Source organism: Mustela nivalis, assembly GCF_964662115.1.
Source record: "Mustela nivalis genome assembly, chromosome: 19".
Classification (NCBI taxonomy): domain Eukaryota; kingdom Metazoa; phylum Chordata; class Mammalia; order Carnivora; family Mustelidae; genus Mustela; species Mustela nivalis.
In genome coordinates, this window is record NC_139038.1 from 25,473,351 (window position 1) to 25,501,258 (window position 27,908).

At 49.8% G+C, this 27,908-nt stretch overlaps 1 protein-coding gene across 11 annotated transcripts in view; it reads left to right on the forward strand.

Moving 5' to 3' along the window:
• Window positions 1-13,467: 13,467 nt before the first annotated feature.
• The window catches only part of SYT17 (synaptotagmin 17), an 85,915-nt gene continuing 71,474 nt past the window's right edge, over window positions 13,468-27,908 (forward strand). Inside the window, exons 1-4 of one of the 11 annotated variants that reach the window (XM_082714920.1) lie at window positions 13,527-13,602; window positions 18,048-18,065; window positions 18,741-18,889; window positions 25,616-25,764. In XM_082714920.1, the coding sequence (XP_082571046.1) occupies window positions 25,617-25,764 (148 nt within the window). In that variant the 5' untranslated portion in view covers window positions 13,527-13,602; window positions 18,048-18,065; window positions 18,741-18,889; window position 25,616. Of the gene's footprint in view, window positions 13,603-13,682; window positions 14,113-17,539; window positions 17,561-17,649; window positions 17,878-18,042; window positions 18,066-18,740; window positions 18,890-25,615; window positions 25,765-27,908 lie in introns of those variants that run through there. The other 10 variants (XM_082714924.1, XM_082714925.1, XM_082714926.1 and 7 more) reach the window with 10 other exon arrangements.

The window sequence follows — 27,908 nt, forward strand, 5'->3', positions numbered from 1 at the left end:
ATAGCAGGAAGATTTCTGTCTGGAGAGAATACTTTCTTGAAAAGCAAACATTAGAGTGCCAGAGTGAGCCCTGGCCTGGCTTCCAGCAGCTTTCAGGCATTAGCTCTGTAACCGGGGTCATTTATCTTGGGCTGCAGGAACTCTAGGACATTGCCAAACCTTGCACTTCTAAAGGCAGCTGTGGAAGACACTGACAGCAAATTTTTAAAAATTAAAAACAAACAAAAACAAGGGCACTCCAACGGGTAAATTAAGAGGAACTTGATTCAATAGCTGTTTCCAGCAGCTTTCTAGAGCCGGCACTCAGGAAAGAGGTAAAAATGTGCAGTCCTCGCCCTCAAGGGGTGTGTGGCCTTGGGGTGAACCGGACACATAACAAGCAACTAAAATACGGCTAGCATTGGCCAGTGCCTGTCAGAGTTTAATATGCCCACAGATCACCCGAGTGCTTCTAAGCAGCTTTGGGACACAAGCTGAGATCTGTGTTTCCTACAAGCTCCAGATGCTGCTTCTGCTGTGGCTTCAGCATTTTAATTGGCAAGGGACCAGGCATTGAAAACATGGGCTCTAGAGCCTCACCTCCCATGGTTTAAATCCTGGCTCCTTCACTTACTAGCTGGGTGAGCATAGAGAAGCTTCTTCGCCTCTCTGAACCTCTGTTTTTTCTTCTATACAGTTAGGATAATCATTCCTACCTTATGGTATTGTGTTTCAGCATCAAATGGTACAATTCAGCTTACGCACTCAGCCCAGAGTAAATGCTCAACAAACTGTAGCAGTCATTGGAATAGGCTATTAAGAGCTGTTTTAGAATTCTGAAGTTAGTGCTGTGGGTATTCAAAGAAGGCTTCATGGAGGTGGTGTCATTTGAGCTGAGTCAGGCAGAATGGGAAGAAGTATTGGGGGACGACAGCAGGAGCAGATGTCTTGACAACTGGCAGCATGCTGGGTGAAATTGTTCTCGTGTCAAGACTTAGTATGTTGTGGGGTTGGCAGAGACTCAGCTCTTCCTGCTCCTTCTGCTTCTTACACCTGCTGTCATCCTGGAAGGGGGACATCTGGAAGGGGCATGTGTAGGCATCTGCACGGAGCTGCTCTATCCAATATGTTTGTCACTAGCCACACGTGGCTAGTCAACACTTGTGCTGCGCCTAGCACTGCCTGTTAAAATGAGACTATGAAAAAAATAAAGAAAAAAAATTTAAAAATGAGAGTGTGCTGGATATACTGGGTTAAAGAAAACGTGTAAAATGTATAAGGACAAAGGTTCATAAAATACAGTATATTGTTAAAGTTAATTTCAGGGTTTCTTTTCACCTTTTCAAAAGGTGGCTGGTAGAAAATTTGAAATTAAATCTGTGGCTTACATTATATCTCTATAGTCAGCCCCTGTCGGGAGCCACAAGTCAGGTTCCCTTGCCGAGGCTAGGACAGAGAAGTGGGGAGTTTCGACCTGGGGAGCACCTAGGAGAGCAGGCACGGACCGGAAGTGAGGGCGGGGCTAGAGGAAAGGAAGGAGACCAGTCCTGATCTCAGCAGACGCGCAGACGCCACAGGCTGTGTATCAGTTAGCGACTGCTCCATAATAAACCATCCCCCAGACGTAATCCCCATGAAACAGTCATGCTTTGTGGCTGTGGGTCATCTGGGACATTTGCTGATCTCGACGGGATTGGGTAGATTTTGACTGTGTCTCTTCAGGGGCCTCAAATCTAATTGGTCATAGCAATCAGTATGCTTTAAAAGCTCCCAGGTAGGGCGCCTGGGTGGCTCAGTGGGTGAAGCCTCTGCCTTTGGCTGGGATCATGGTGCCAGGGTCCTGGGATCGAGCCTCGTGTCGGGCTCTCTGCTCAGCGGGGAGCCTGCCTCCTCCTCCCTCTCTCTCTCTGCCTGCCTCTCTGCCTGCTTGTGATCTGTCTGTCAAATAAATAAAAATCTTTAAAAAAATAAAATAAAATAATAAATAAATAAATAAATAAATAAATAAATAAAAGCTCCCAGGTAATCCTAAAGCAGCCAGGATGGAGAACCGTTGATTCAGACCCTAAAGCAGTTGTTCTCAAATTTGAGCGGACGTCAGAACCCCCTAGAGAGCTTATCAGAATAGAAATTGCTGGGCCTCACTCCCCAGACTTTCCAATTCAGAGGTTTGGGTTTGGCCCTAAGAGTTGGCTTTTTTTTTTTTTTTTTAACAAGTTCCTGGGTGATGCTGATGTCCTGGTCTGGGGACCACGCTTTGGGAACTACGGAGCGGGAAGAAAACAGTTATGAGGTAATGGGGAGTGGAGAAGGATGGGGAAGACAGAATGGGGAAGTGGAACCTCCATCTAGGCTGGGAGGAAGAGGGGAGAGAGAGAGGGGAAGTGAGGTAAGAGATTAGATTTTAAAATCTTCACTCTTACTTGCTGGAGGAAGTAGCAAAGGACAGTGAGTTGTAGCAGTCTCCAGCACAGTTTTGGGGAACCTGAGTGAGTCGGGGGTGGTATTCAGTTCAGCATAACACAGCCTAGAGAGATTGCCCGTCTCTTCGAGAAGCCCACTTTGTCATGTCACCAATTCAAAGTGGCATGGGAATGGTAGATAAGACTGAGGGAAGATTGGGGGTGAGGGTGGCCCGGAGGGCAGCCTCCCAGAGTCCTGAGTGTTGGAAAAAAGTCCCTCGGAATCTACAACAATCCTCCCTTCCCCGGGGGGTGGGGGGCACAAAGGTTACTGTGGGTCGTTAGAAGTCTGGGCTTGGGAAGAAGCAAAAGCAATCACAGGGACCCGAGCAGGACCCATTCATTGCATGGGGAATGGGTTCCAGCAGGAAGTCCAGGAACCAACGTAGTCCAGACCTGCCACTCCTCAGGGAAAAGCAGCAAGAACAGAAGCCCACATGCAAAGCAGGGCCAGGACTGAGGTCAGGAGAGGGAGGTACTGAGGATGCAAACTTTCAGGGTCAGGTAAATACAGTGTGAGTGCTCACCCCAGTCCCAGTCCCCCCTCAAAGACAAGAGGGATGAAACCCCCCCTACACTGAGTTCCCACAGACTTCACAGTCTTCCCACTCTGCTGTGGGGATTCTGACATGGTCCCTGTCCTCATCCTGGAAAAGGCTCAGGGCTGGGAACCACCCCACCCCCCAACCCTTGAGCTGATGGAGAGTTCTATTCATTCTGTTTCCTGGAAAAAGACTCTTTGGGATCAGAAGAGACTAGGTTATCATGAATGGTTAAAGTTTCCTGAACTAGAAAGTGAGCATCAGATCCAGATAGAAGAATGGAAGGAAACAAAGAAACTTCTCATTTTGCACAAGTGAATTATAGTGTCAAGTCGGCTACGGGGTATTTCTTCGTTGGCATAGGTGGCATCAACAGTTTTTAACAAATGAAGGTTTGTCTGAGATAAGAAAGGGTCTGCACCTCATAAGGCCTTGGTTGGGTGGGAGGCTCACAGGCGTTATAGAGATTTCTTTAAGATCGATGAGGCCGGGGAACGGGGGGGTAGGCGCCTCTCTCTGAGAAACGGGCTGAACCTACAGAGTGAGGGCAGGTCTGGAATTGAGCAGACCAGTAATTACAATTGCATCGTTGCTCACTCTGCAGCCTTTACTTTGGAGAGGGAGGGGCCCCGATGGGCTGGGAGACTCTCTGGGTCATGCCAGATCCCGGGAAAAGCCTAGACGGCTCAGCTGAACTTCACCCCCTACCAGGGGGCACATGTTTAGGTGTCTGAGACTCTGGTGAGTCACCTGATCCCCTTCTCAGGGTAGTCTGTGGTTATTGCGGTCAGGAAGGCAAAATGTGGTTCCCCCGGAGAGTGAAGTCAGCCCAGCCACAAAGAGGATCCACTGCTAACCTCGGTGCGACAGGCAGGGGATACATCCCCTTCCTAACGCCTGACATCACTTCTTTAATTCAGCTCTCCCATATGATCCTTCCTCTTCCCCAGATTTCCCTGTGCTGTGGGAGGGGGGAGGAGGTCAGGTTAGGGAAGGCCTTGCCTGCCAGGGAAGGAGTTGATGTTTATCCTGCAGGCAGGGTGGGTGCCACAGAAGGCTTCCGAGCTGGGCGCTGGCATGCCTAGCGTTTCCCATACCCTCACTGGGACAATACCTGGCTTGTAGAAGTTTGTACTCAATACACTTGGTAGAATAAATGATCTATGCAGTGTTTTAGGAAGAACTGGGTGAGTTTCCACTCTTTTAGCCTCTTCCTCACCGCCCTAAAGCAATCTCTGGCCCACCCTTCCTCTGTAGGATGCTTTGCATTTATTTCTACTGATCAGGCATTTGATTTTTTCAGGAAGACTGGCAGCTCAGGCTTCGCAGGTCCTATCTCTGAACCCACAAATACCTAGAGCAATGGGTCATGTAATAGGGTTTGACGTTGGTCCTCACCCAAAGCGCTGTGGTTGGTCTTTGATTTTTTTTTTTTCCGTGATAACCTTCGAAGTTGATCAGGTTTAATGGAATTAGAGCACTGTAAAAGGCATGAATATCCTAAGATAATAACGCCTTCATCTGTCCTACGTTCCGTCTCCAGGATTCTGTGGGGTTGGAAATGGAATGATCAGGCATTGTTCCGGCTAACAGAAAGAGCTCACTGTCAGACGTCATTGAAGTCCAGTTCTGCCACTTGGTAGTGGTCTTGGACGATTTGCTGAGTATCTCTTGGTCTTAGTTTTTTTCTTGAAAACTGCCTCTATGTCTGGCTCAGAGTTGTGAGGATGGTAAGGAAGACATGTATGCAAGTGTTGAGGGCCGTGCTTAGTCACACTGTGAGTGCTCAATAAGCAGAGTAGTTACCGAATATCATCCCGCAGCGAAAGCCCTAGTGATTGGGATTCTGTTCAGAGAGCTGAGCTCTGAGTCAGGCTCCCTGCTCAATGGGGAGTCTGCTTCTCCCTCTCCCTCTGTGCTTTCTCTCTCTCTCTCTCTCTCTCACAAGTGAATAAGTAAAAATTAAAAAAAAAATCAATGAATATACCCATTGGTTTCCCAGTTAATACAAATGAAGGTTATGAACAGGCCTTATTTCTGCCCCAAGTAAGACCCAAAAAGGTTTATAACATTCTGACGTTTTAAAGTGGTTTTCTGGGGAGGGCGCATTCATGGTTTAGTCAGTTAAGCATCTGCCTTTGGTTCAGGTCATGATCCCAGGATCCTGAGATCAAGTCCTGCATCAGGTTCCTTGCCAAGCCAGGAGCCCGATGCGGGGCTGGCGGGGCAGATCCCAGGACCCTGGGATCATGACCTGAGCTGAAGGCAGACACTTAACCGACTGAACTACCCAGGCGCCCTATCATTGATCTTTCATAGAAACGTGTATCTAAAAATAATAAGAAGAAAAATTTGAAAAAACTAAAAAAAAAAAAAAAAAAGTATATCTAGAAAGTGAGGAAACACAATCTCAAAGGGAATTTGAGAGGAGAGCCTTTCGACATAGAACAACAATAACGACAACAAAAAACCTTGTGGCAAGAGATTTCATTTTATTTTCTTCTTAAAAATCACTTTGTTGATATGTAATTTACATACTGTAAAATTCACCCATTTTGAATGTACAATTCAAGGATTTCCAGCAATGCACAATAGGATGAAACCGTTCTAGTACATTTTCATCACCCCCGCCAAAACTCTCGTCCTTATCTGTATCCATTCCACATTCCCACCCCCAGACCCAGGCAACCGCTGTTCTCCTTTTTGTCTCCGTAGATTTTGCCCTTTCTGGACATCTCCTGTGAACGGAGCCACATCACATGCGGTTGCTTATCTTGGCTTATTTCACTTGGTCCAGTGTTTTCGAGGTTACCCACATTGTGGCACGTACCAATCATTCCTTTCTCTTTATTCTGTAAAGTATTCCGTTGTAGGGCTCTACTTCATTTTTAAAATTTTTTTATTATTATTTTTTAAAGATTTTATTTATTTATTTGACAGAGATCACAAGTAGGCAGAGAGGCAGGCAGAGAGAGAGGGGAGGAAGCAGGCTCCCTGTGGAGCAAAGAGCCCGATGCCGGGCTCGATCCCAGGACCCTGGGATCATGACCTGAGCCAAAGGCAGAGGCTTTAACCCACTGAGCCACCCAGGCGCCCCTCTACTTCATTTTTTTTAAATGCATTTACCCATTGTTTCCACTTTGGGACAATTACGAAAAATGTTGCTGTGAAGAGTCGCGTACAAGTTTCCATGGAGAACAAAGGCTCTTCAGATAACATTGAATTTTTCACTACAGAGAAACAGGCTCTTTCGTAGAAGAGTGCATAGGCCTTCATGAACCTTCCTTTGAATAATGGGTAACGTCTTCAAACTCATCTGCTACCCCAGAGAAGGCAGAATTGTTATGGGGCTGTCAGAAGGTCTTGGTGCTTCTACGGGAGATTTCCCCATGTGTCTCAACAAGGTGGGATCAGACCCAGGTGGGGTCCGTTAGTTTCTCCCTGGATTGGAAGACATATTGATGTCTGGAAAAATCAGTTTTCTCAGTGGGGTTGTGCCGAGAAAATGCAAAGGTGGCATGCACAAGTGCCCCTTGTCCTCTATGTGGAAGGAGACTGTTGGCAAAATCCATTCATTCATTCAACAATACTGCTGAATGCCTTCTGTTTGCAAGACGCTGCTCTAGATATTAAGGATGCAGGTGGGGGAGAAGCAAACCAAAAAACTACAAAAAACCCTGAACTCATAGAGCTCACTTCTCGTTGGGGAGAGAGACCATTAAAAAGAGGGAAAATATAAGCTACATCACATGGTGATATGTTTTATGGAGAAAATTTAGCAGGGAAGGCGGACAGGGAGTTCCTGGGAGAGAGGAGAGGTTGCTATTTTGAAGAGGAAGTTTGGTGAAATCAGACTGAAAAGGTGACATCTGAGCAAAACCTAAAGAGGTTGTATTATCTAAAGCTATCTAATGAATTGCCACAGACTTGGCAGCTTAAAATAACTCATATTTATTATCTCACAGTTTCTATGGCTCAGGAGTCTGGGCACGACCTAGCTGGAGCCTCTGTTTCAAGGTCTCTCTCAAGTCTTTAATCAAGGGGTCACCTGGGTGGGGGTCTCCCCCAAAGATTTAACCAGAGAAGGATCCACCTCTGAGCCCACATGATTGTCAGCATGTTAGCTGTTGGACTGGGGTCTCAGTTTCTAGCAGGGTGCTCTCATCTCCTTGCCATGTGGGTCTCTCCAACGTGGGAACTTGGGTCATGCAGAAGGGGTCAGCTACCAAGGCAAAAATTACTGCCTTACGTAACCTAATCACAGAAGTGACATCTTGCCACCTGTGATAAGTTCTGCCATACTCACTGGGAGGAGTTGAGGTGAAGGGGTCCATACCAGGAGGCAGAGTCATTATGGGCCATCTTGTATGCAGCCTGTCATTCAGGTGAACGAGTGAGCCATGGGGGAGCATAGTAGTCAACAGAAACAAGTGCAGAAGCCCTGGAGTCTGGAGGGTTCAAGAAACAGTGAGGGGGCTGGGGTGGAGTGAAACGTGCAAAGGGTAGGAGAGCAGAGATCGGGACAGCAGACAAGGTAATGGGGACCAGGTTATGTCGGACCTTTTTGACTTTGCCCTTAAGTGAGATGAGTCGCTGGAGGGTTTCCAGCAGAGGAATGACATGAGCCGGCATTTGTCGTAGATCTGTGATCCTCTAACCGTGGTCCGCCGCTCACCCTTGAAGCTTGTTAGCCGTGCACAGTCTCAGGACCCACGCCAGACCTGGTGAATCAGAAACTTCATTTAACAAGATCCGCAGGCAGTTGGAATGCACAGGAAGGTTGGAACCTCAGGAGTTCTCACCCTGCAGCCAGCATCAGAATTACCCGGAGTGGTGGTTGAAACACAGCTTGCGGTCCCCCCTCCCTACCCTCCAGCAGTTTCTGGTTCAGGAGGTGCAGGGTGAGGACTGAGATTCCGCATCTCCAGAGAGGTCCCCGAGACGCGGATGCCTGCTGGTCGGGGGAAGCACACTTTGAGAACGGCCGGCTTACACTGTGCCTGGTGCCAGTACAGGGATGAGGAAGACAAAATCCTTCTCTTGAAGTTGTGCAAAACATCAGACACTGCTCCTGGCCTCTGGGGGAAGATGACACATCAGACCCAAAGCTCTTGCCTTGTCACAAGTCCTGGGAAAGTAGATTTTATGTGCTGCCCCTTAATACCACATCATCACCGTGCCCGATGCCTACCCTGGTTCTCTGTTCTATTTGTGTCGCTAAATCCCATCTCTGTTTCCTAGCTGTGGCAGAGAGAGGGAACAGGTGGTCACCAGTGCTCTGCTAATAGGTCTTCAGATGCGTGCAGCCCATTATTAAATCGCCCTCAGATTGTCCTTCTTGAAGACTAAATAATTAGCTACCCTTCTATGAATCACGGGGCGCAGAGAGTTTGGTTGACTGTAGCTACCAGCCGCAGACAGGGGCATTTGTGGTGGAAATTCTTGAACCAGTGTGGGGGCTTCAGAAGCTAGACCAGGGGACTCCTTCATTGCAGCAAGATCCTTAGGAGTGATGCCAGCCGATGGCAGGCGAGATGACACGTTCTGGTGCAATGCTGAGATCAGCGGGAGGTGAGGTGTCCTTGGTGAGCCAAACATCTTCAGGGTTTATGGGCACCACCAGGTGCACACCTGCCCCAGTGCCGTCTTCCACCCAGACTCATTCCCACCAACAGATAGGCCCTGGGGGTGAGGGTCCTCCTAAGAAGGAAGTGAGCGAACATTACAAAGATGACGTCCTAGCCTGCCGAGGTCAAGGTCAGATGTTGGACCACCTGCATCAGCCATTTCCTGGGAAGCGTATTAGGAGAAGCAGACCTCCAGACCCCAGCCCTTGATTTATTAACTGCATCAGACTCTCTGGAGGAGGAGTCTGAGAATGGGGATTTTAACAAAAATCCCCATTTATCCCCCCACTTCTGTGCACACTTAAGTTTGAGAATGCCTGTGCCAGTGTGTGATATGGCGCTCTCTCTTCCCAGTATTGGCCACCAACAAAAAAGAGAAACTGATCAGGGTACATAAAGCACCTAGTACAGGTATCAGTAATTAAAGCAACTTCATGGGCTATGATTCTGTTTTGAAAATAAAAAATAGTCCTAACTAGCCTTCCTTGAGGAACTCCTCCGTGGCAGGCACGGTGCCAAGGGTTAACGGAGCTATCCGGTGGACTCCTCACCTCCATGAAACAGTGGCTGCTGGCATCCCATTCCATGAAGAGGGCGCTGAGGCACAGAGAGATAGATCTGAGGTCAATGCTGCTAAGTGGAAGTCAGCATGATTTAGACTCAGGCCTGGCTGATCCCACAGGCCAGGATTTTAACCTCTGCTTTGTCTCTTCCTCCTCCCTCACACAACATTTCCTTAAAACTATAAAATAGAATAAGAGATGCCATGGCCTCAGATTCAATGTAGTGGGAGAAAGAAACAGAGAACCACTAACTGTGAACATACACGGGTGTTTCACATGCATTTTTCTCATTTGCTTGACTTCACACCTGCCCTCAGAGGGAACTACTATACCCATTCTGCTGGTGAGGAAAACTGAGGCTCCCAGGGACGAAGCGGCCTGCATGAGGCCACACAGCTACTTGGGTAGGCCAGGCTGGACTGGAATCCAGATCTCTTGCTATCATCAAACCACATTGCCCTTGGTGAAGACCAAGAAGGGACTCCAGGTCCTATGGGGGGTTACTTGGTCATGTCCGCCTCAGGGATCATACTTAACAGTTGGTGGCTGTTCTGCCTTTTACCAGACCAGCTATTTAATTAGCCCAGAGCCTTCTCACTTCCCCAGAGTTCGGAAACACTGCCCAGGGTTATGGGCACAGCTAAAACAGGATCAGAATGGCATGTTCAGGAGGCTGTGTAATTAAAACTGACTTAGGAGACAAGTGCCGTCAGCCTGTTTGGCAGGAATAGAAAGTCACCTAACCAGAATGTGTGTTGCCCATATGCTTGCCAGAGTCTGCTTTTTGCTGTTCTGGTGCTTTTGAATTATAATAGATATCCTGAGGTCTGTGGTTTGCCCTGCCTCCTAACTACCTTCTTAAGGATCCTAAAGAGAAAACCATTATTATGTGTCTGCCCTCTGGGGTTGGAGGATGGTGGCTCTTAGTCTCAGCTCAGCGGGGTCTCGGTGCATTCAAGAAGGGTGCTGGCTTCTCTAGACACAGTGCTTGGTTCAGAGGTATAGGAACTTAACCCAAGCAGGACCAATTCGAGTTTTTCCCTTAAGATTTCTTTAAAAGTCTCTTTTGCTTTTGGAGCATAAATGAATACACCAGAAGCTCAAGTCCGCTACTGGCCATGTTTCTGCTGCGAGGAGCAGACCTCCTCCAGGAGAAAAAAAATCCAGTGTTCAGAGAAAAGCCGTGAAGAGGTGAGATACGGAGAGAGTGAGGCCTCGTAACTTCTTCTGCCTCTCTAAATCCAGCCCCGACTATAGGACTGGCCCTTGGACTTCCCAGTTCATGAGTCCTTAGATTGTTTTGCTCAAGCTGGTTGGGATGGAGTTGCTCCCAGGAACTCTACACAATACGTATCTGAGATTCGACATATCCAGAGATAAAACCCCAACTCTTCCCCCAGCAAACCTGCCTTCCTCCAGCCTCCTCTGCCTTCCGCAACCTACCTCATCACTGCTCATTCAGTTACAGGCACTGATTCACTGCGGTGACCAAAGCTCAGGCCCAAATCGCCTCATACCTGGATTGCTGCCTCCAGGCTTGTCTACTCCGCGTCCACAGACAGACAGACAGACACACCCCTGCCAAAATACTTCCAGGCCAGACCCTTCCTGCTCTTCTATGGAGTAACTTACCAGTCCGCAGGGCATCTGGCTTCTCCTACCTGTTGAGCCTCACCTGGCACCATCCTCCCCTCCTTCCAGCCAGAGAATTACTTGCCAGTTCCCACTCTCACCCCTGAGCTAATGCACATGTTACTTGCACGGGTTCCTAATCCTTTCTGTGCCATGGACCGCCTCCCGTCCCAGTCAACTGAAGCCTATAGACCCCATCTCAGAATAATGTCTTTAAACAATAGAGTGGAATACATAGGATTATCATGAAATGACAATTCTATTGATATACCCTTATCAAAATATTAAAACCAATTTAAATATGGTAATGTATGTGCCTCCTCATTAATGCATGAAATAGATGTAGTAGCTGTGATTTTTCAGGCAGTAAAGAGTGTAAATAAAATTTCAAGTTATTCGCCACAACTGTAATGTGATATGAATGTACCTGATTTCTATTGACTTCTATTTCTCTTCTACTCTATTTCTCTTTCTACTGGGGACAAACCCAGGTAAATGTTAATGCTATTGTGGTTTGTTGCCTGCATCCATAATGAAAGGCGATACTGAATTTCACGTAGAGGTTAGTGACAATAGAGATGTAACTCTTTTTCCTTCCTAAGTTTAGGAGCCCCACAGAATTCTGAAGTAGGAGCTTCTCCTGAAAGCAGGACTACAGTTCCCTGGGAATAGCAGGGAGAGGCTCCCAGAGCTGGGGACCCTGAAAGCCAGTCTTGGAGGGACATCTGACAAATGATGTAGCACTGACGTCTTGTTCATTCTTCCTTTGGAGGCAGGATGGCACAGCTCTGAGGAGCTGGGCTTTCAGAATTAAGCACATCTGCATTTTTGTCCTGTCCCTGTCATTCTTCACTTGTTTACCTAGGGTGACTCACTTTCTCTTGCAGAACTTCAGCCTTCCCATCAGGAAAATGGGACAATGATAGTGCCCACCTCGTAGGGCTCTGGTGAGGATTACAAAGGAACACATGCGAAGTGCTCAGCTTCCAACCATGATAATGACTCAAGAGTTGGCAGCATCCACCCATTAATGCATTCAACAAGCATTTATTAAGCACCTATTGTATGCCAGGTGCTTTACATATGGAGAAGTGATTGATTACTCCAGAAGTAGTTTCCGTTATGCCCATTTAAAATAACCTTCATGGGAGGAGGGGTGCTTGGTTTTCTGACAGTTTTAAGTCTTTAGGGATTAAGGTATCAAATTAATCCTAAGGATTTCCTTCCCTTTCCCCAATACCCAGTACTATGAGGCAGTGTGGTGCGGTGGCTAGGGGACAGATTGGGTGTAGGCTGTCTAGTTTGAATCCCAGCCCCTCAATGCCATTTACCCCCTGGGCAAGTTACTTAACAGCTTTATGCCTCCTCTTTTCTCATCTAGAGACTGGGATATAATAGTGCCCACCTCATGGTCATCAGGGAATTGAGAATTCAATTTGTGTAAAAGGCCTAAAGCAGAGCCTGGCCCACAGTCTCAAAAAGGTTAGCTCTTCTTCCTGGAAACACCTGGCAACCTCTTGCACTTCTCTCAAATTTTCTCCCCAAAAGCTCCCATCCCGGTAATCACTCCTCCTCTGTGAAGCCCTCTCCCTACCAAGCACCCTTTCCATCAATGCTGAAGAAACACTACGGGTAAACACAATTAAGTTGTTAGGAGGGCACACTGTGTGGCTTCAAACATGGTGATATCCGCCATGCTTCTGTGGTGTTTGGCGGGGGGGCGGTGGTCCTACCTCACTGTACCTCAGTCTCATCTGTGAACTGGGGAGAACTGTAACACCTCCCTCAAATAGTTAGGAGGAGTCCACAGCCAACAAGAAAAACATTTATTGAGTGCCCACTCTGATCAGGCGGTGTGCTAGACACATAGTGAGCAAGGCAGAGGACGATAAAATGAAATCATGCTTGTGAAGTGCTTGTGATCACGGTGTCTCCCAGATGATAAGTGCTCAGCATGTGCTGCAGGCCACTTGCTATGAATCAAATACGACGGACAAACTAAAAAGTGTGTACTGGTTAGATTTTCACGCAACATACACACACAGACGCACATTACGCCTTTTGTTACTTCCACGTTCCTTATTTATCCCCACAAAACGGCCCTGGGGAAAAGGCAGGACAGAGATTTTATGCCATTTTTAGTGATGAAGAAGACAGGCGGAGGCGCTGGGGAGTTAAAAGATTGATAAACAGGTGACCGGCAACAGGAGACGGCGGGGCATTTTAAAAAGAGAACCAGCGGAGGGCAATGTTCCACTTCAAATCCCTCAGTAGCGGAGTGGGCCCCAGTTCTGACGCCGCTGAGGGTGGGAGAACCGGTTTGGGGGAGGACTCCAGACACAGGGCGCCCCAGCCACTCGGGCGGGCGGGACTGGGTGGACACGCCCGGGGGCGCACGTTCGCTGAGCTTTGAGCGGGCAGAGGAGCGCACGTCGCGGGCTCGACGCTGGGTGGCGCTGCCGGGCCGCCCCGCTCCAGACCTGTTGAGCCCAGGGCGCATCTAGGGCAGGTTTAGGGTAAAAGGGGCGCTCCGCTGTCTCGGCGCGCCCCTGCGGCCCAGGCCACGGCATGTTCCTCCGGGCACCCTAGGCCCCACATGCACTTAAGGCTCCCATTCATTTGGCCTCCGCGTTCCTCGCTGCAACAGTTCTAGGCGCGTCGGGTGGGGCGGGAATAAAGTTTTCCCAACCCGGACTGGGAGAGGGCTGGATGGGGAGGACCCTCCCCGCTCCAGATTCCACAGCGGGCAGGACTGTATCCCCTCGGCATCAAGGCCGTCCCGGGGGCTCTGCTCTGGGTAGGTGCCAGCCCCGGTGCCGACCGGATGGGCTGACCCGCGCACCGCCCCCTCCCACCCGCTTCCCCATCCCCTCCCCCGCCTCCGGCGCGCACCGGCCCCGCGTCTCCAGCCCCGCCTGCGCCGGGGTCGCTGCAGTCCCCGCGGCTGCCCCGGGCTCCTTCCCCAGGCGCCCCGGCCTCTTTCCAGCCAGGGCAGCGCCTCGGGGGGAGCGCCGGACTGCGAGAGTGGCCGAGGCGGGGGCTCTGGGCGCCCCAGCTCTCCCAACCTGGGAGGCGGCCCCGACTCCGGGAGCCGGAACGCAGGGAAAGGCAAGGACGGGGCGGCCGGCAGAGGGGCGGGCGCCGCTCATCAGCCACGCCAGTCACGTCTGGGGCCACCCGGCTGCCTTTTTCTTCCTTTCCCCCTTTGCTCTCTCCCCCCTCCCCTGTTGGCGAGGGCAAAGTGGCCGAGGCGGCGCCATGCCCGGGCCGGAGTGAGTGCGCGAGGGCGAAAATGGCGTACATCCAGGTAGGGCTGAGGCTGGGGGGCAAGGTCCGCGGTGCGGGTGGGGGGTGCCGCGCCCCCTCCGGCCGTGAGCGCGCGGAAGGGAGGACGCGCGGCGGGGCTCCCACAAACTTGCCTTGAGAAAAAGGGTGCCCGAGGGCACGCAACCTGTGCAGTGGCGGGGGTGCGACCCAGGATAGGGGGCTGGGGACCCCCACACCCCGGGACGAAGGGCCCCTGTGGACTCTGCACGCGCGCCCTCACCTCCTGGGAGGAAGTGGGGGTGGGGCGGACTTTTCTGCCCCCCTCCGCTCCCCTTGCACCCCACCCCGGGGGAGGGGCCGCGGGGAGGGCGGCCCGGGACGCGCCAGCCGCCCGGCCCGCCAGCTGCCGTTGCCGTGGTGACGGCTCTGGCTAATTGGCCGGCGGAGCGAGCCTGAGGCAGCTGTTCCGGCCTGGAGGGACAAGGACGTCGTCTCTCCCGGGCACTGGGTGCTGAGGGGTGGGGGATATACTATAGAAGCGCTGTTGGTGGGGGCGGGAGCAGCCGGTCGTTTTCGGCCATTGCATTGGGGTCTGGTAGTTGTGGACCCCCATCACCTTGAGGAAACTCTCGCAAGAATTCTTGGACCGAAATCATTTCCAGGCATCCTTTTTGGGGGGAGGCTGCTTGACAAGAGACCTTTCCCTTCAATACAAGGCGGGGAAGTGGCGACAGGTCAGCGCCAAGGTCATGCAGTCAGACCTGCAGTCAGACCAGTTGAGCTGCTTGCTTTCTGGGGTTGGCTCCTCTCTGCCCAGCGAAGCCTACAGGTTCCCACACTGAGGGTGCCTCTGGGCTCACTTCTCTTATCCTCGGCTACAGCTGGGAGGGCTGCTGATTTCCCGGTTCCCCACTGGCTCACATCTTGTCCTCAGACTTTACAACCTGGCAGGAACTCCGTGCTCTGTCCCCCATCTTGGTCTTTCCATCCCTCTGGTTGGCTTAGATTCGCTCCTTTGGCTTCTGTGGAATCTTTAGGTCCTCTTTTCAAGTTCAGTGAAGGTCATATTTATTGTACATTTACTGCATGCTGAATGTTGGGTGGGGGGGCTATTCAGTAGTCACTCAATAAATAGGTGAGTGACCACCTACTGTATATGAGCGCTGGGGGTACAGTTGTGAAAACAGCACAGCCTGCCTCTCAGAATGCATAGTCCAGTGCGAAATACACATTATTAGAACAGGCTTCTGTTGTTTTTAATGACCACCTTTAGGACAGAGATCAGTGACTTGCCCAAGGTCACACAGCTGCTTAGGGGTCATGGTGGGATTTAAAAGGGAGATGGTGGGGATCAGTGGGGGATTTGTTAAGCAGCTAAAATGAGTCTGGCTTGGTGAAACTGACTTTCCTTCTGCAACAAGGTAGGAAACTTTTTCTATAAAGGTCCAAATAGTAAATATTTTTCTTGGAGCACTACATGGTCTGTCACAGATACTCAAGTCTGAGTACGGCTTCAAACAGCCATAGACAATAGTAAATGCATGGGCGTGGCTGTGTTCCAATAAAACTCCTTGTGGCCGCTGAAATTTGAATTTCATATACTGTGTGCTATGTCAAGTACTCATTTTCTTTTGATTTTTTCCCAACTGTTCTAAAATGTACAAAAATCATCCTTAACTGGAGGACCGTACAAAAGGAGGTTGTGGGCTAGATATAGCCTTTTAAGTCATAGCTTGCCAACCCCTGTTCTAGAATATCTGGATTCTCCTTCTTCCTCTTTCTTTCTGGCTTGAATCAATGATCCTCCAACCAGTCAAATACACGAACGCCGTGGACCCAATGTAAAGAAAGACTTAGCATGCTGGGAACGTATAAACACGTTCCCTCCCCTCTTCTTCCTTAGTTTCTCTTTGCTCCTGGACCTTCCTCCTGTACCTGGGGTTTGAGAAAGCTAGATGATTGGGCCCTGTGGTGGCCTTGTCTCTACACACATGATTTTATAAATGGTGTCTTTTGATCACCACACACCCAAGAAATGCTTTCCTCTTAGAAAAGAATGGGCAGGGACTGTTTTCCAAGGAAAAAGCAGCCCTTTATCTTTGCACTTTATTGTAAGCATCTTCAAGCACTTTCTCATGTCAGTGCACGAGGGTGTAGCTTTTTGCTGCCTTTTCACTGTTGTATTGGCCAGGACAGTCTCTGATGCCTAATAGGTTCCAGCTGGTCTTGACAAAACCACCTTATTCTCATAAAGCCAGGGAAAGAGTGCAGATACTTTGTAGCTGGTCAGCACACACAGGCATTTTCAGAGAGTCCTAGCTTAGCCCTTCATTGAAGAGAAGAGGTAACTGAGGTTCAGAGTGGCCCCCTGATTTACCCAAGTCACATGATTGGCTGGTGGTGAAGCCGGCTCTAACACTTATCCTCTCAGCTCTGTGTGGCCCCCAGGCATCTTCAGGTCTTGTTCTGTGTGTGGTTCAACTTTTGCTTTTGGAAGAGTTTTTGATTAGTGCCTGAGACTTTCTTTCCCAAGCTGCAGCCATTCCCTTATCACTTCAAGGATTTTTAATTTTTCATGAGCTGTGTACCACTTGTACTATATTTACTTAATACTTTTTCCTATAAAGGGACTCACTTTTTTTTTTTTAACTTAAAGTCGTATGAAAAGGAAACTTGAGGGGCACCTGGGTGGCTCAGTGGGTTAAGCCGCTGCCTTCGGCTCGGGTCATGATCTCAGGGTCCTGGGATCGAGTCCCACATTGGGCTCTCTGCTGAGCAGGGAGCCTGCTTCCTTCTCTCACTCTCTATCTGCCTGCCTCTCTGCCTACTTGTGATCTCTGTCTGTCAAATAAATAAAATCTTAAAAAAAAAAAAAAAAAAAAAAAAAGAAAAGGAAACTTGATGTCACTACCATAATAGAAAACCAGAATCACATGACATAAACAGAAGGCAGCTGGAAAAATAAACACAATGATAATAATGCCACATATTTGTTATGTCCAAGACTCCGAGCTGAGGTCTGCTCTCCGTTTAGAAAGGAAGAGGGGCTGGGGGTGGGGGGGGTAGATGTACAAGGGTTAGAAACATGTTAACGTGCAGTGGTACCAAACTGAGACCCTCATCTCCTTGCGAGAGAACTGAAAAAGAGGGTAACTTTCTTTGTCTGGATTCGACGTTCTGAGTTTGAGTTCATCTCCGGGATTTATCCCAGGCTGGGATGCGGAACTCCTCCTAATCTATCTGGTTTACTTGGCCTCTTGGTTCCTAAGCCACTGCCACTCTTCCCTGGCGGTGGGGGGTGGGGGGAGGGAGTCTATGCCTGGGGAACCTGTGAGAAGAAGTCCTGGTGGAAGGTGGGGCTGAAAAGGGAGGTAGCCCCACCCCCCCACCCCCTCCCAGGACCAGATTATGGCTTCCTCTTCTGCTCCCTGTGTTTGTGGGTGGTCATATGGAACTCCCCACCATCACCATTGGAGCAGGATTTTAAGGTAGGGCCCCTGGGAGGGTGGGAGAAGCCAAATCACATCCCAAGTCACACATTGTGTCTGCCTGCCTCTTAGCTAATCATGTCCTTCTGGGTTGGCTTCATGGCTATTTCTGTATGGGAAGGTTTGCTCTTCTGAAGTGTGGCTGCGTTGGATAGCATGACTATCTATCCACCCGCTCTGATTCATAGCAGCATACGGTGCAAATCAAATCGAAATGCTAAAGTTTCCCATTTATTCGGTGCTGGTTAGCCAGGAGGCTACCGGCAGCCCCGTAGACAGCAGCAGCTTGTTAGGGAGTCAGCGCCCTTCCCAGGATGGTAAGTGGAAAGATTGGAAAGATGCAGGCTTTTTTTTTTTTTTTTTTTCTTCTTTTCTTTCTTTCTTTTCTGAGTTGCTGGAATATTGCTAAACTGGTCTTGTCTCTCTTTTTGTAATCCTCTCTCCCCCCGACGCCCCTTGGCTTCTTCGTGGATCTCTAAAAGGGCAGTTGGAACCTTTGAACGAGGTGGGTTCATTCGATGATTCCTTTGGTCTGGTTTCTGATCAAGAGGTGCTTGCCTTTCGCTTTGGAGTCTTACGTGGGGCTGTGGGGCTGTTCGGTATAAAAGAACGACTGGATGCTTAGAGCGACAGTGGTTTTGCTGCCTTTCTGCGGAAGGGAGGGAGATTCCTAGGACGAGGAGACACTCCTGTAGACAGGCCAGATTGCTCCCCACCTATCCCCTCCTTACTCCGTTCAGTGACCTCTGTTTACTTTCACGTCACTGAGGTGATTTTTTAAAAAAAACCTCTTTTGCTTTGCTCTCAAGAAGGCAGAGTAATATTCATTGTGTCTCAAGAACATATTGTATAAGCCCTCCCGATGTTGTATAAACCACCCACCTGTCAAGAAAGACGTTCACGTAAACTACCCAGGAAAATACCTGCAAATGTTTTGCTCGCTATTAACGGCTCGGCGAGTTGGTGTTTGCCATCTTGGGGCCTGCAGTTGGTAAATAGAAACGGAAAACATTTTGTTCTAAGTGTTCAGCCGCAGAGACAGAACTCCTGAATGTCCTTATTCCCAGCAGGGATCGGCCGCTTGTAATTTTCGGGTGTTTTTCCTTTTCCTCCTCTCCCCTCCTCCCCCCTCCCCCCCCCACGCCCCCTCTCCACCGCCCACCTCCCCCGATGGCCTCAGGGTTTTCTTTCTAGAATCTCCGATCTGCTACTGTGCAGATGGACTTGCAGGCACTGCTGTCAGAGGTGCTATGAATCCAGCTGTTGTCAGTCGAGTGAGGATGAAGTTGAAATTCTGGGACCTTTCCCTGCCCAGACCCCTCCCTGGCTGTAAGTAAAAACTGCTCTGAACTTCCTTGGAAGCGATCTCTAATCTCTCGATCTCGAGATGTTTGCTTTGCTCTGTTGGTGTGTGGGGGGTGCGGGTAGGAGGGCTCGGGGGCGTGGCAGAGGGGAAACACCGGGTGTCCTTGGACCTCTGTGCTGCGCACGGGGACGGGGGACCGGCTGCGCGCCTGTCGCTTTGTGGCCGGCCTCCAGCTTCCCCTCCGTTTCCCTCGGTTCCTCTGAGACGGGAACCGCTCAGTGCTAAGCCTGTGCGTGCTTTTCATCAACGTTGAGTGTCATTCCACGTGGAAGGAGAGATCTGGGAGCACTTGGAGCACTTGCATTCCTCAAGGGATGTCCAGATTCTAAGGACGGCTGTCCACGTCAGAACGACCCATGGTCCTAGCCCCTGCTGACCCAGTGGCCGGCACAGAGTTGATGCTCAGGTCCAGCTGCTGCCCGGTTGGTAGACCGAGTGGACAAACAGGTGCCTTTTTGCTGGTCTGAACGAGAACTTCAGGCACAGGCAAGCAGAAAAGCACCGCCAGGCTCCATCCTGTCCTCCAACGCTGTTTATGTTCTCTCTGGCATCTTTCATTTTATTTCCAATTCGTGCTCCTCCCGCGCCTGCACACAACGTCTCCATCTGCCAGTCGCTCAGATATTTTTGGGAACATAGTTTTGAAGCTTCTCAGCCATGTGTCTGGTCCACCTCTTGGTGGCTTAAGGGAAGAACTCGGCCAGAGAGCCTGGGTTGAGTCTGGAAGGCCAGCGCCGGGAAGGGCCTGGCCGTCATTGAGTCCAGCTCCTCCTGAGTGAGAGCTGGGAGCTGCGAGAGGGCAGGAGGCAATGCGAGGGCCCACAGCCAGAGCCGCAGTGGGAACCCGGTGCTGTTCCAGCTCAGTCTTTGAGCTGTTCCAGGTTCTGGAAGTCCACAACTTCTGGAAGTTTCCCTCCAAGCTGGGGGGGTCACGTCTCCGTCCTCTTACTTGCTCTTCTTAGAAGCATCAAATATCGCCATAGCAACATGGCTCTGTGTCAGGCTCTGCGCCTTCAAATCCTGTGTCTCCTACTTTTTCCCAGTTCTGTGACCTGGAGCAAGTTGTTAGATCTCTGTGCCTTGATTTCCCATCTGTGAAGTGGGGATGATAAAAATAATAGGGTTTATGTCATATGGTGGTTGTGGTGACTGCCTGACTTTGTACGCAGAAAAGCATTTGCAAATGCTTGACATTTGCTTGGCAGGCATTAATGTAAGTGGTGCGTCTTAACCCCGTTGGGTCTTGGGTTCTGCGCCTGTAAAGTGAGAATAGTAATAGAACTTGTTTTATAGGGTTATGATTCAGAGTAATGAGGTGTGCACATAACATGCTTCACAGAGTAGTAAAGTCTTCATTTCTTTTTTTTTTTTTTTCCAGAATTTGTAGGTATGGATGGAGATTCTTTAAACTGGTGTAAAGACAGTGTTAAGCAATGCTTTCATTAGTCACAGGGTATATATAGCCTGAATCCTGCAGGTACACACGGAGTTGAGATGTTTGGTGAATGATGGAGAGATCGTTCCCACTGTCTAGTGCCTTGTGTCGCTGAAGTTGGCTCAGCGCATCTGGTATCTTGAAAGCCATGCTCAGAAGGATGCCAGCTTAGTGAGGGCATGGTTTTTATCTGTGTTGTTCACTCTAAAAAATGGGTATTGACCAGCTGATGAACCTGTAGGCAGAAATTGAACCTACAGGCAGAAAGTGCCAGTCACCTGGTTGAAAACTTAATCTGTTTCTTTGGTAACTATGTCTCTGGTATGCTTTGTGGGCCAGACACTGTGGAATGCAGAGACTCAATAGAGTCTGATTACTGTGCTCAGGAGATTTTAAATGTGGTAGAGGGGATAAGGCAGGTACGTAGGTCCAGCCACCCCCAAGAGTTGTGCATTCACACCCTGCATACCTTTATGACAGTTTTGCATAGTCTCATAGAGAAAAATCCAGGGACAGTGGCTTCAGGCATAGCTGGATCCAGGGGTCATATGTTGTCACGGGCATGCATTTGTGCCCTCTTCTACCCCCCCACCCCCATTTCTTCTATACTGGCCTCATTCTTTTTTGAGGAGTGGGGAGGGGAAGAGGGAGAGGGAGAGAGAATCTTAAGCAGGCTCCATGCCTAGCTTAGAGCCCAATGCAGGGCTCAGTCTCACAACCCTGAGATCATGACCTGAGCCAAAATCAAGAGTCAGATGCGTAACCAACTGAGCCACCCAGGCACCCCCCATATTTGCTTCATTCTTAAGCTTGCTTGCTTCTTTGCTTCATTCTCAACAGCAGGAATTTGTCTCATTTGTCTGATTTGGGTCATGTGCCAAATCAGTTGAGCCAGTCACTTTTGCTTGGTGGACGTGGTGCTAGGATCATGCCTGGATTGTCTGACCACCCTGGAACCAGGGAAAGGGCCATCCCCCCTGACACACGTGAACCAAGCTTGTAGACCAGGGCCGGGCAAACTTTTCCTAGAAAGGGCTTAGTCTGTCCCAACCGCTCCTAGACATAGTGTGGGAGCAGCAATAGACCGTGCGTTCCTGGACGGGCATGGCTGTGTTCCTGTCTTACTTCAAAGTCAGGCAGCAGATCAGGCCCCATAGTTTGCCGATTTTTGTAATAGACAGTTTGGGTGCTGTAACCAGAGCGGTTACAGAGGGAATAGACCCAGGGTGGCAAACTCCAGAGCACCCAGGAAGAGTTGGGGAAATCATGGAAAATGAGCCTGTAAGCTCAGGTCCTGTAGGGTCTTGAATGCCAAATCAGGAATTTGAGTTGGCCGCTGAGCCAGGGCAGAATCCTGATGGACCCTGAAAATCACAGTCAGCTACCTGTTTAGCGCACGCAGTCAGCTACCTGTTTACCGCAGATGCCCAGATGTTGAGTGTTACGGATGCATGGCCTAGATTCTAGCACTGAGCTGGAGGACAGTTGCACTTTCCCCTGGCTGCTGACCCATTGTGCAAGTGGGGGACTCCTTCTGGGGGCAAGGGGTGCAGACCCTCTGGGAAGACGCTTTGGTTTTGCCACAGGCTGAGAAGAGGGCTGGAGCCTTCCCAGCAGGGCCGACACACCACACAACTCCGGAAGGCCCCGTTCACCTGGCGGTCCTTATGAATACCACCTAGAACTTTGCAGTCTAGAGCCTGAACAACGGTACATGACTTTCCGTGCTTAGGATGAATATCTTAAATCCTGGGTAGCACCTTAGTATACATTTTTGGCATTCAACGTAATGCAAAATGTTAAGAGAAATCTGTAAAGGGGAGGCGGGTTAAATCATTCAAAAAGTGAATTTGCAGTTTGCGCTTTCCCCAGATTTATTTACCAAGTGGGCAGTTGCATGTTATCAAACAGGCAGGGACTAGAAATGTCAAGTGTTCCGGCTTTGCAGTGCCGTTCCTACTGTGACATTTGAGCTAAGAACCACAGGACATACCTTTCCTTGGGGCGGCCTGTGACAGATGAGCTAGTCCTTTGTGTGTGGGATTTTAGGGAACACACCACACCATTCATCGTCACACATGCTCTTGTCATTTGGGTCCCCCAGCTTTCCTTGGCAGGGCTGGGCTGGTGAAGGTCAGGAAAACCATATACAGTCCGACTGGCTGCTTTTGGAGCGAAGCCAGAAAGACCCTCATTGAAGAGTGAACTAACATCAGGTCATTTCTTTGTCCATCAAGCGCGTATCGAGGACCTATCATGTCCGTAGCTCTGACAGGTCTCACAAGGGATCCCCAGCTCAGTAGTTGGGGGCATGCTGGTATTGCTGGACTGCATGGGGAGTGTAACAGTGGTGCGAAATAATTATCCACCCCATCCCCCACCCCCTGTCCCTCGTGCCCACACCCCCCCCTCCCCGCCAATGTGTAAATGGGGTAAACCTTCTTTTTTTTTTTTTTAATATTTTATTTATTTATTTGACAGACAGAGATTACAAGTAAGCAGAGAGGCAGTCAGAGAGAGGAGGAAGCAGGCTCCCTGCTGAGCAGAGAGCCCGATGTGGGGCTTGATCCCAGGACCCTGGGATCATGACCTGAGCTGAAGGCAGAGGCTTTAACCCACTGAGCCACCCAGGCGCCCCTGGGGTAAACCTTCTTAATAACAAGTAAACTCTGGATTGTTTTAAGGATTAATGAGATGGTTCAGACAGAGCATTTAGCACAGTGCCTGACACACCTGGTACCTTTAATCAAGAGAAGTACAGATGCCCCCATTAAGGAGTGTACCCTGCTGTGCGGTGGCGGGGGGGGGGGGGGGGGGCAGGGGGCCGTGGCAAGATATGCACGCAGATCATTTTGAGTCAAGATACATCAGAAAAGGGCGCCTGGGTGGCTCAGTGGTTTAAGCCGCTGCCTTCGGCTCAGGTCATGATCTCAGGGTCCTGGGATTAAGTCCCGCATCGGGCTCTCTGCTCGGCAAGAAGCCTGCTTTCTCCTCTCTCTCTCTCTCTGCCTGCCTCTCTGCCTGCTTGTGATCTCTGTCTGTCAAATAAATAAATAAAATCTTAAAAAAAAAAAAAAAGAATCCTAAGAAGGGTGAATTCATTCCTTCGTTTACTGAGAAATAAATGTGGAAGACCCCACACGTGGCAGATGCCGTACTGGGGCAAGGTCGGCCGTGGTGAACGAGCGACACTGAGTCAGAATTTAGTGTCAGACACAAAAGATAAGCCACAACTAAAGACTTATTTTCCTGCATTGTTGAAGAGGGAGGGAAGGGCTGATGGGGGGGGGAAGGGGAGGCGATAGGTAGGGACAGGGTGGGGCCTCTCCGAGGAGATGCTGTTGAAGCTGAGACCTGACTCAGGATGAGAAGGAACCGGACAGGAGATGGAGACAGGAAGAGTGTTCTGGGCAGAGGGAAGAGCGTGGCTCAGCTCAGTGTGCCAGGGGAAGGGCTGGGAAGCCCGGGGAGTACAGAGGAGCAGGGGTGGCTCAGTCGTTGTCTGAAAGGACTCATCGGAGGCTTCAGGGGCCACAGCCGTTCAGCTGAGCCTTGAAAACTGGGTGAGACATCACAGGTGGAGGTGGCCGCCGCACTGACCTACGACAGCGGCCCTCCAGGAAACAGGCACGTGGCTGGGGGTGCCTGAGGTGGTTCTACCTTCGAGAGAAGAATCAAGTATACAGTATGGCTGCATTTCTGTGCCTTCCCCTGCCCCACCCCCCCACCGCCCACCATTCCATCTGCTCCGTGCACCCCTTCCTGTCGGGGAGCAGGAGGCAAGCAAGGACAGGGCATTCCTCTGCAGCCCCCCCCCCCCCTCACCTCATCATATGCCCGGTCTTGTCCTGGCTGGACCCTTATATTGCTTTGGGAGAACATCAGATCCATCTCATTTCATGCACAGGATGTATCTGAAGACCTCCTAGAATTGGAAACTTGCATTTTTTCAAGACTGGCTTCTGCACAGGCTTAAATGTCAAGCTGAGGGGGGGAGTGGGGGGTGCGGGCTCAGGAGGTATCCATCTACAGCCAGGGTAGCTTAGGGGCGGGTCAATAGCAGCATCAGTCTCTCAGCCACTCCACCACCTTTTTAACCCTCCTCTCCCTTCCCCTCCCCATGGCATCCTCACCTAGCTTTTTGGCGACTGGGGGCTCTTAAAGATTGTAATAATACCAGCCAAAATGTATTGAGCACATACCTACTACTTAGGACTGTTCTAAGCATTTTATATGTGCTAACTCACACAGTGTTGAGAGCAACCATCTAAGGTAGGTACCGTTATTATTCCCACTTGACAGATGGGTAGATGGAGGCACGGAGAGAGGAAGGGCCTTGCCCAAGGTCACTCAGCCAGAGTTCAGACCAAGAGGTTGTGCTCTTAATTACTACCCTGTAACTCCCCAACCCCAACCCAGTGCTTTTTCTTTTAGTATTTTTCATCCTCCTTGGGAGCACATTGGATCATGGCTGCTGCTCATTTTTAGCTATTTCTTCCCATCAAATTATTGCTCTTAAGTCATTGATTCTCAGGGCCATTTTGTAGCTTTAACCTTGACTCCGAGAACTCTTGAGTTGACACTGTTAAAGGATACTTTTATTTATTTTCTTTATTTTTTAAAAAGATTTTATTTATTTATTTGACAGAGAGACAGCTAGAGAGGGAACACAGGCAGGGAGAGTGGGAGAGGGAGAAGCAGGCTTCTTGCCAAGCAGGAAACCCATGCAGGGCTTGTTCCAGGACTCTGGGATCATGACCTGAGCCAAAGGCAGAGGCTTAATGACTGAGTCACCCAGGTGCCCCCGTAGGTTACTTTTAAAGATGTTAAAGTATAGACACAGGATTGAAATAGCAGGCCATTTCCACCAAAAGCCACTTGCAGAAGTTCAGACGAGAATAGGCAACCCCGTGGTTCCTTCTAGACTGAGCATCAAGAGGTCTTGACTTGACTTAGCCTACGTGGCGCCCCTATGTGACAATAGCATGAATAAGTACATATCCCTCCCCACCGGCCTCTCTGGAAATTATGCACATTCTTGACAGAATTTATTCATATCATTTCACATTTTATGCAAAAAGTAAGACATTACTGAGATAAATTTAGGTCTGCCACGCTGATTCAAGTTTGTGTTACTGCAAGTTGTAGACACTGGATCTGAGAGCTGTTTGATCACGGGGCTGTCCTCCCAGGGGCAGAGATGCCCGTCCCTGGGGATTTTTAACAACCATTGAGACCTCTTTCATTCCTATAGGATGGCCAGCCGGAGCAGTGACAAGGACGGGGACTCCGTCCACACGGGCAGTGAAGTCCCTCTGACCCCACGGACCAATTCCCCAGATCGAAGATGCTCGTCCTCAGACACATCTAAGTCTACGTACAGCCTGACCCGGAGGATTTCAAGTAAGTGTCTTTGCTGTGACTGCCTAGGGGTCGTGGCTCACGTGGTCCTGTGCCGTTCCCCTTCCTTGCGGGTTCCCCGGATTAAAAATCCCATTAGCCCAGCCCTCAGGACCAAAGGAGAGAGCTGGCTTTCCCAGACACTTGGTGGCATCCCCAAGGAAAGAGATGAGGGACAGGGTTGTCTCTGGAGAGGGGACAGTGGGAGGGCAGCCGGGAGACAAGAGGATGGAGGAAGAATGACCATGTGACAGGAGTGCGTTGCACCTGATTTCTGCTGGGTTCAGTCAGAAGCACTTTTTTTTTTTAAGATTTTATTTATTTATTTGACAGAGAGAGATCACAAGCAGGCGGAGAGGCAGGCAGAGAGAGAGGGGGAAGCAGGCTCCCTGCTGAGCAGAGAGCCCAGATGTGGGGCTCGATCCCAGGACTCTGAGATCATGACCTGAGCCGAAGGCAGAGGCTTGAACCCACGGAGCCACCCAGGTGCCCCAGAAGCACTTACTTTGATCAATTTTTCTTTTTCCTGATCACAAGTTTCACTGAGTTGGCTCAGTTGATTGACATGAACCGCGTGTATCATTTCAGACCCCAAGGGGTGCAAATTCGAGTAACTTTTGGGGCCAGGCGGGTCTTGTCAGTGAGTGACTTGCAAAGGGTCGAGCAGAGATGAGGATTGTTCGATCGCAGTGACAAGTGGCAGCTGACTTGGCCTCGGTTGCCAGGGCAGGGTGGGGACTATGGCCCCTTTGGGAAGCTACCCCCGACTGAAAGGGACAGCTGCGACTCATTCTTGCCGTGGGAACGAGACCGTGGGCTCCGTAGTGCCTGCCCTTTCTGAGGAGAAACTGGCAATCTCGGTTTTTATATGAAACTTCTTCAGCTTTAAACCCAGACAGAATGTATCTCAGGGTCCGATAGGGTCCACAGACACCCCCACCCCCACCCAGCTGGTCCACTCGGATGTACAGCATCTGTGTTTGACAAGTTGGGATGATTTGGATGAGGAAGAAGGAAGAGGATGAAGCCCAGAGACTCCCAGCCTCCCTTCACTCCCCCAAAGTATCTCTCCTCTCTCGTTCAGCTGTCTGCAGTTCACCCAACAGAGGGGGGGAAAGCTTACAATTCATAAAGTAAATGCACTCGAAATATTCGTGTCTGATCTTTCCCGGGGGTATGTGGCGGGGAGGAAGTAGAGAAAAGTTCAAGGGCTTGAAAGAGTGAAGCAGAGGGGACCTGAGGCTCCTCTCGGCCTTGGTCTTTCCATCTGTAAAACAAGAGGCCTGTTCTCGACCTGCACCGTCCAGTCCAGCGACCTCCAGCCACATGTCACTGGTGAGCATTTAAATGGGGCTAAGCCCCGTGGAGACATGCTGTATGTGTTAAATACCCACGATTCTGAAGCCAGGAAACATGAGAGAATTTAAACTGTCTCATTAAAATGTATTCGTTTTGATAAGATGTTGAACATATTAGCATTCATTTCACCCGTTTCTTTGCCCTCTTACAAATGAGACGGTTTTAAGTTACCTCTGTTGTTTGTCTTTCTGAACCCCATTATATATGTCTTAGATAGAACCCATCTAGATGATTCCTAGGTCTCCTGCCCAGCTCTGTACACAGACGATTTCCATTTAGCACAGTTACCAGAGTAGCAACCATGCATCAGACCAAAGTCTCATGATGTTAGCGGACAGGACAGGTGTTGGGGCACTTAATAAGAATGTTGTGAAAGAATGAATGCTTCGTGACCCTGCTTTATGTGCACAATCTAGTGGTCAAGCTCGTAGGGGCAGAGAGGAAAGTGTAGTTACTGAGTTCTGCAGGGATCGGGACCTGGGGCAGTGTTGGTTTCCATTACACAAGATAAGTAAGTTCTAGAAATCTGCTGGACGGCATGGTGCCTACAGTTAACAGTGTTGTGTACTTAACATTTTACTAAGAGACTTGATCTTGTGTTAAAGGTCCTTATCCCCAGAAAAATTCCATAAAGAAGGCAGGAGAACACTTTGGGAGGTGATGGGTATATCCATAGCACGGAGCTCTGAGCTCATATGCACTGCATTTTTGTGTGTTGTCCTTCAGTTAAATAATTGTTTTCTTTCTTTCTTTCTCTCTTTCTTTCTTTTTTTTTAATTCCATGAGCT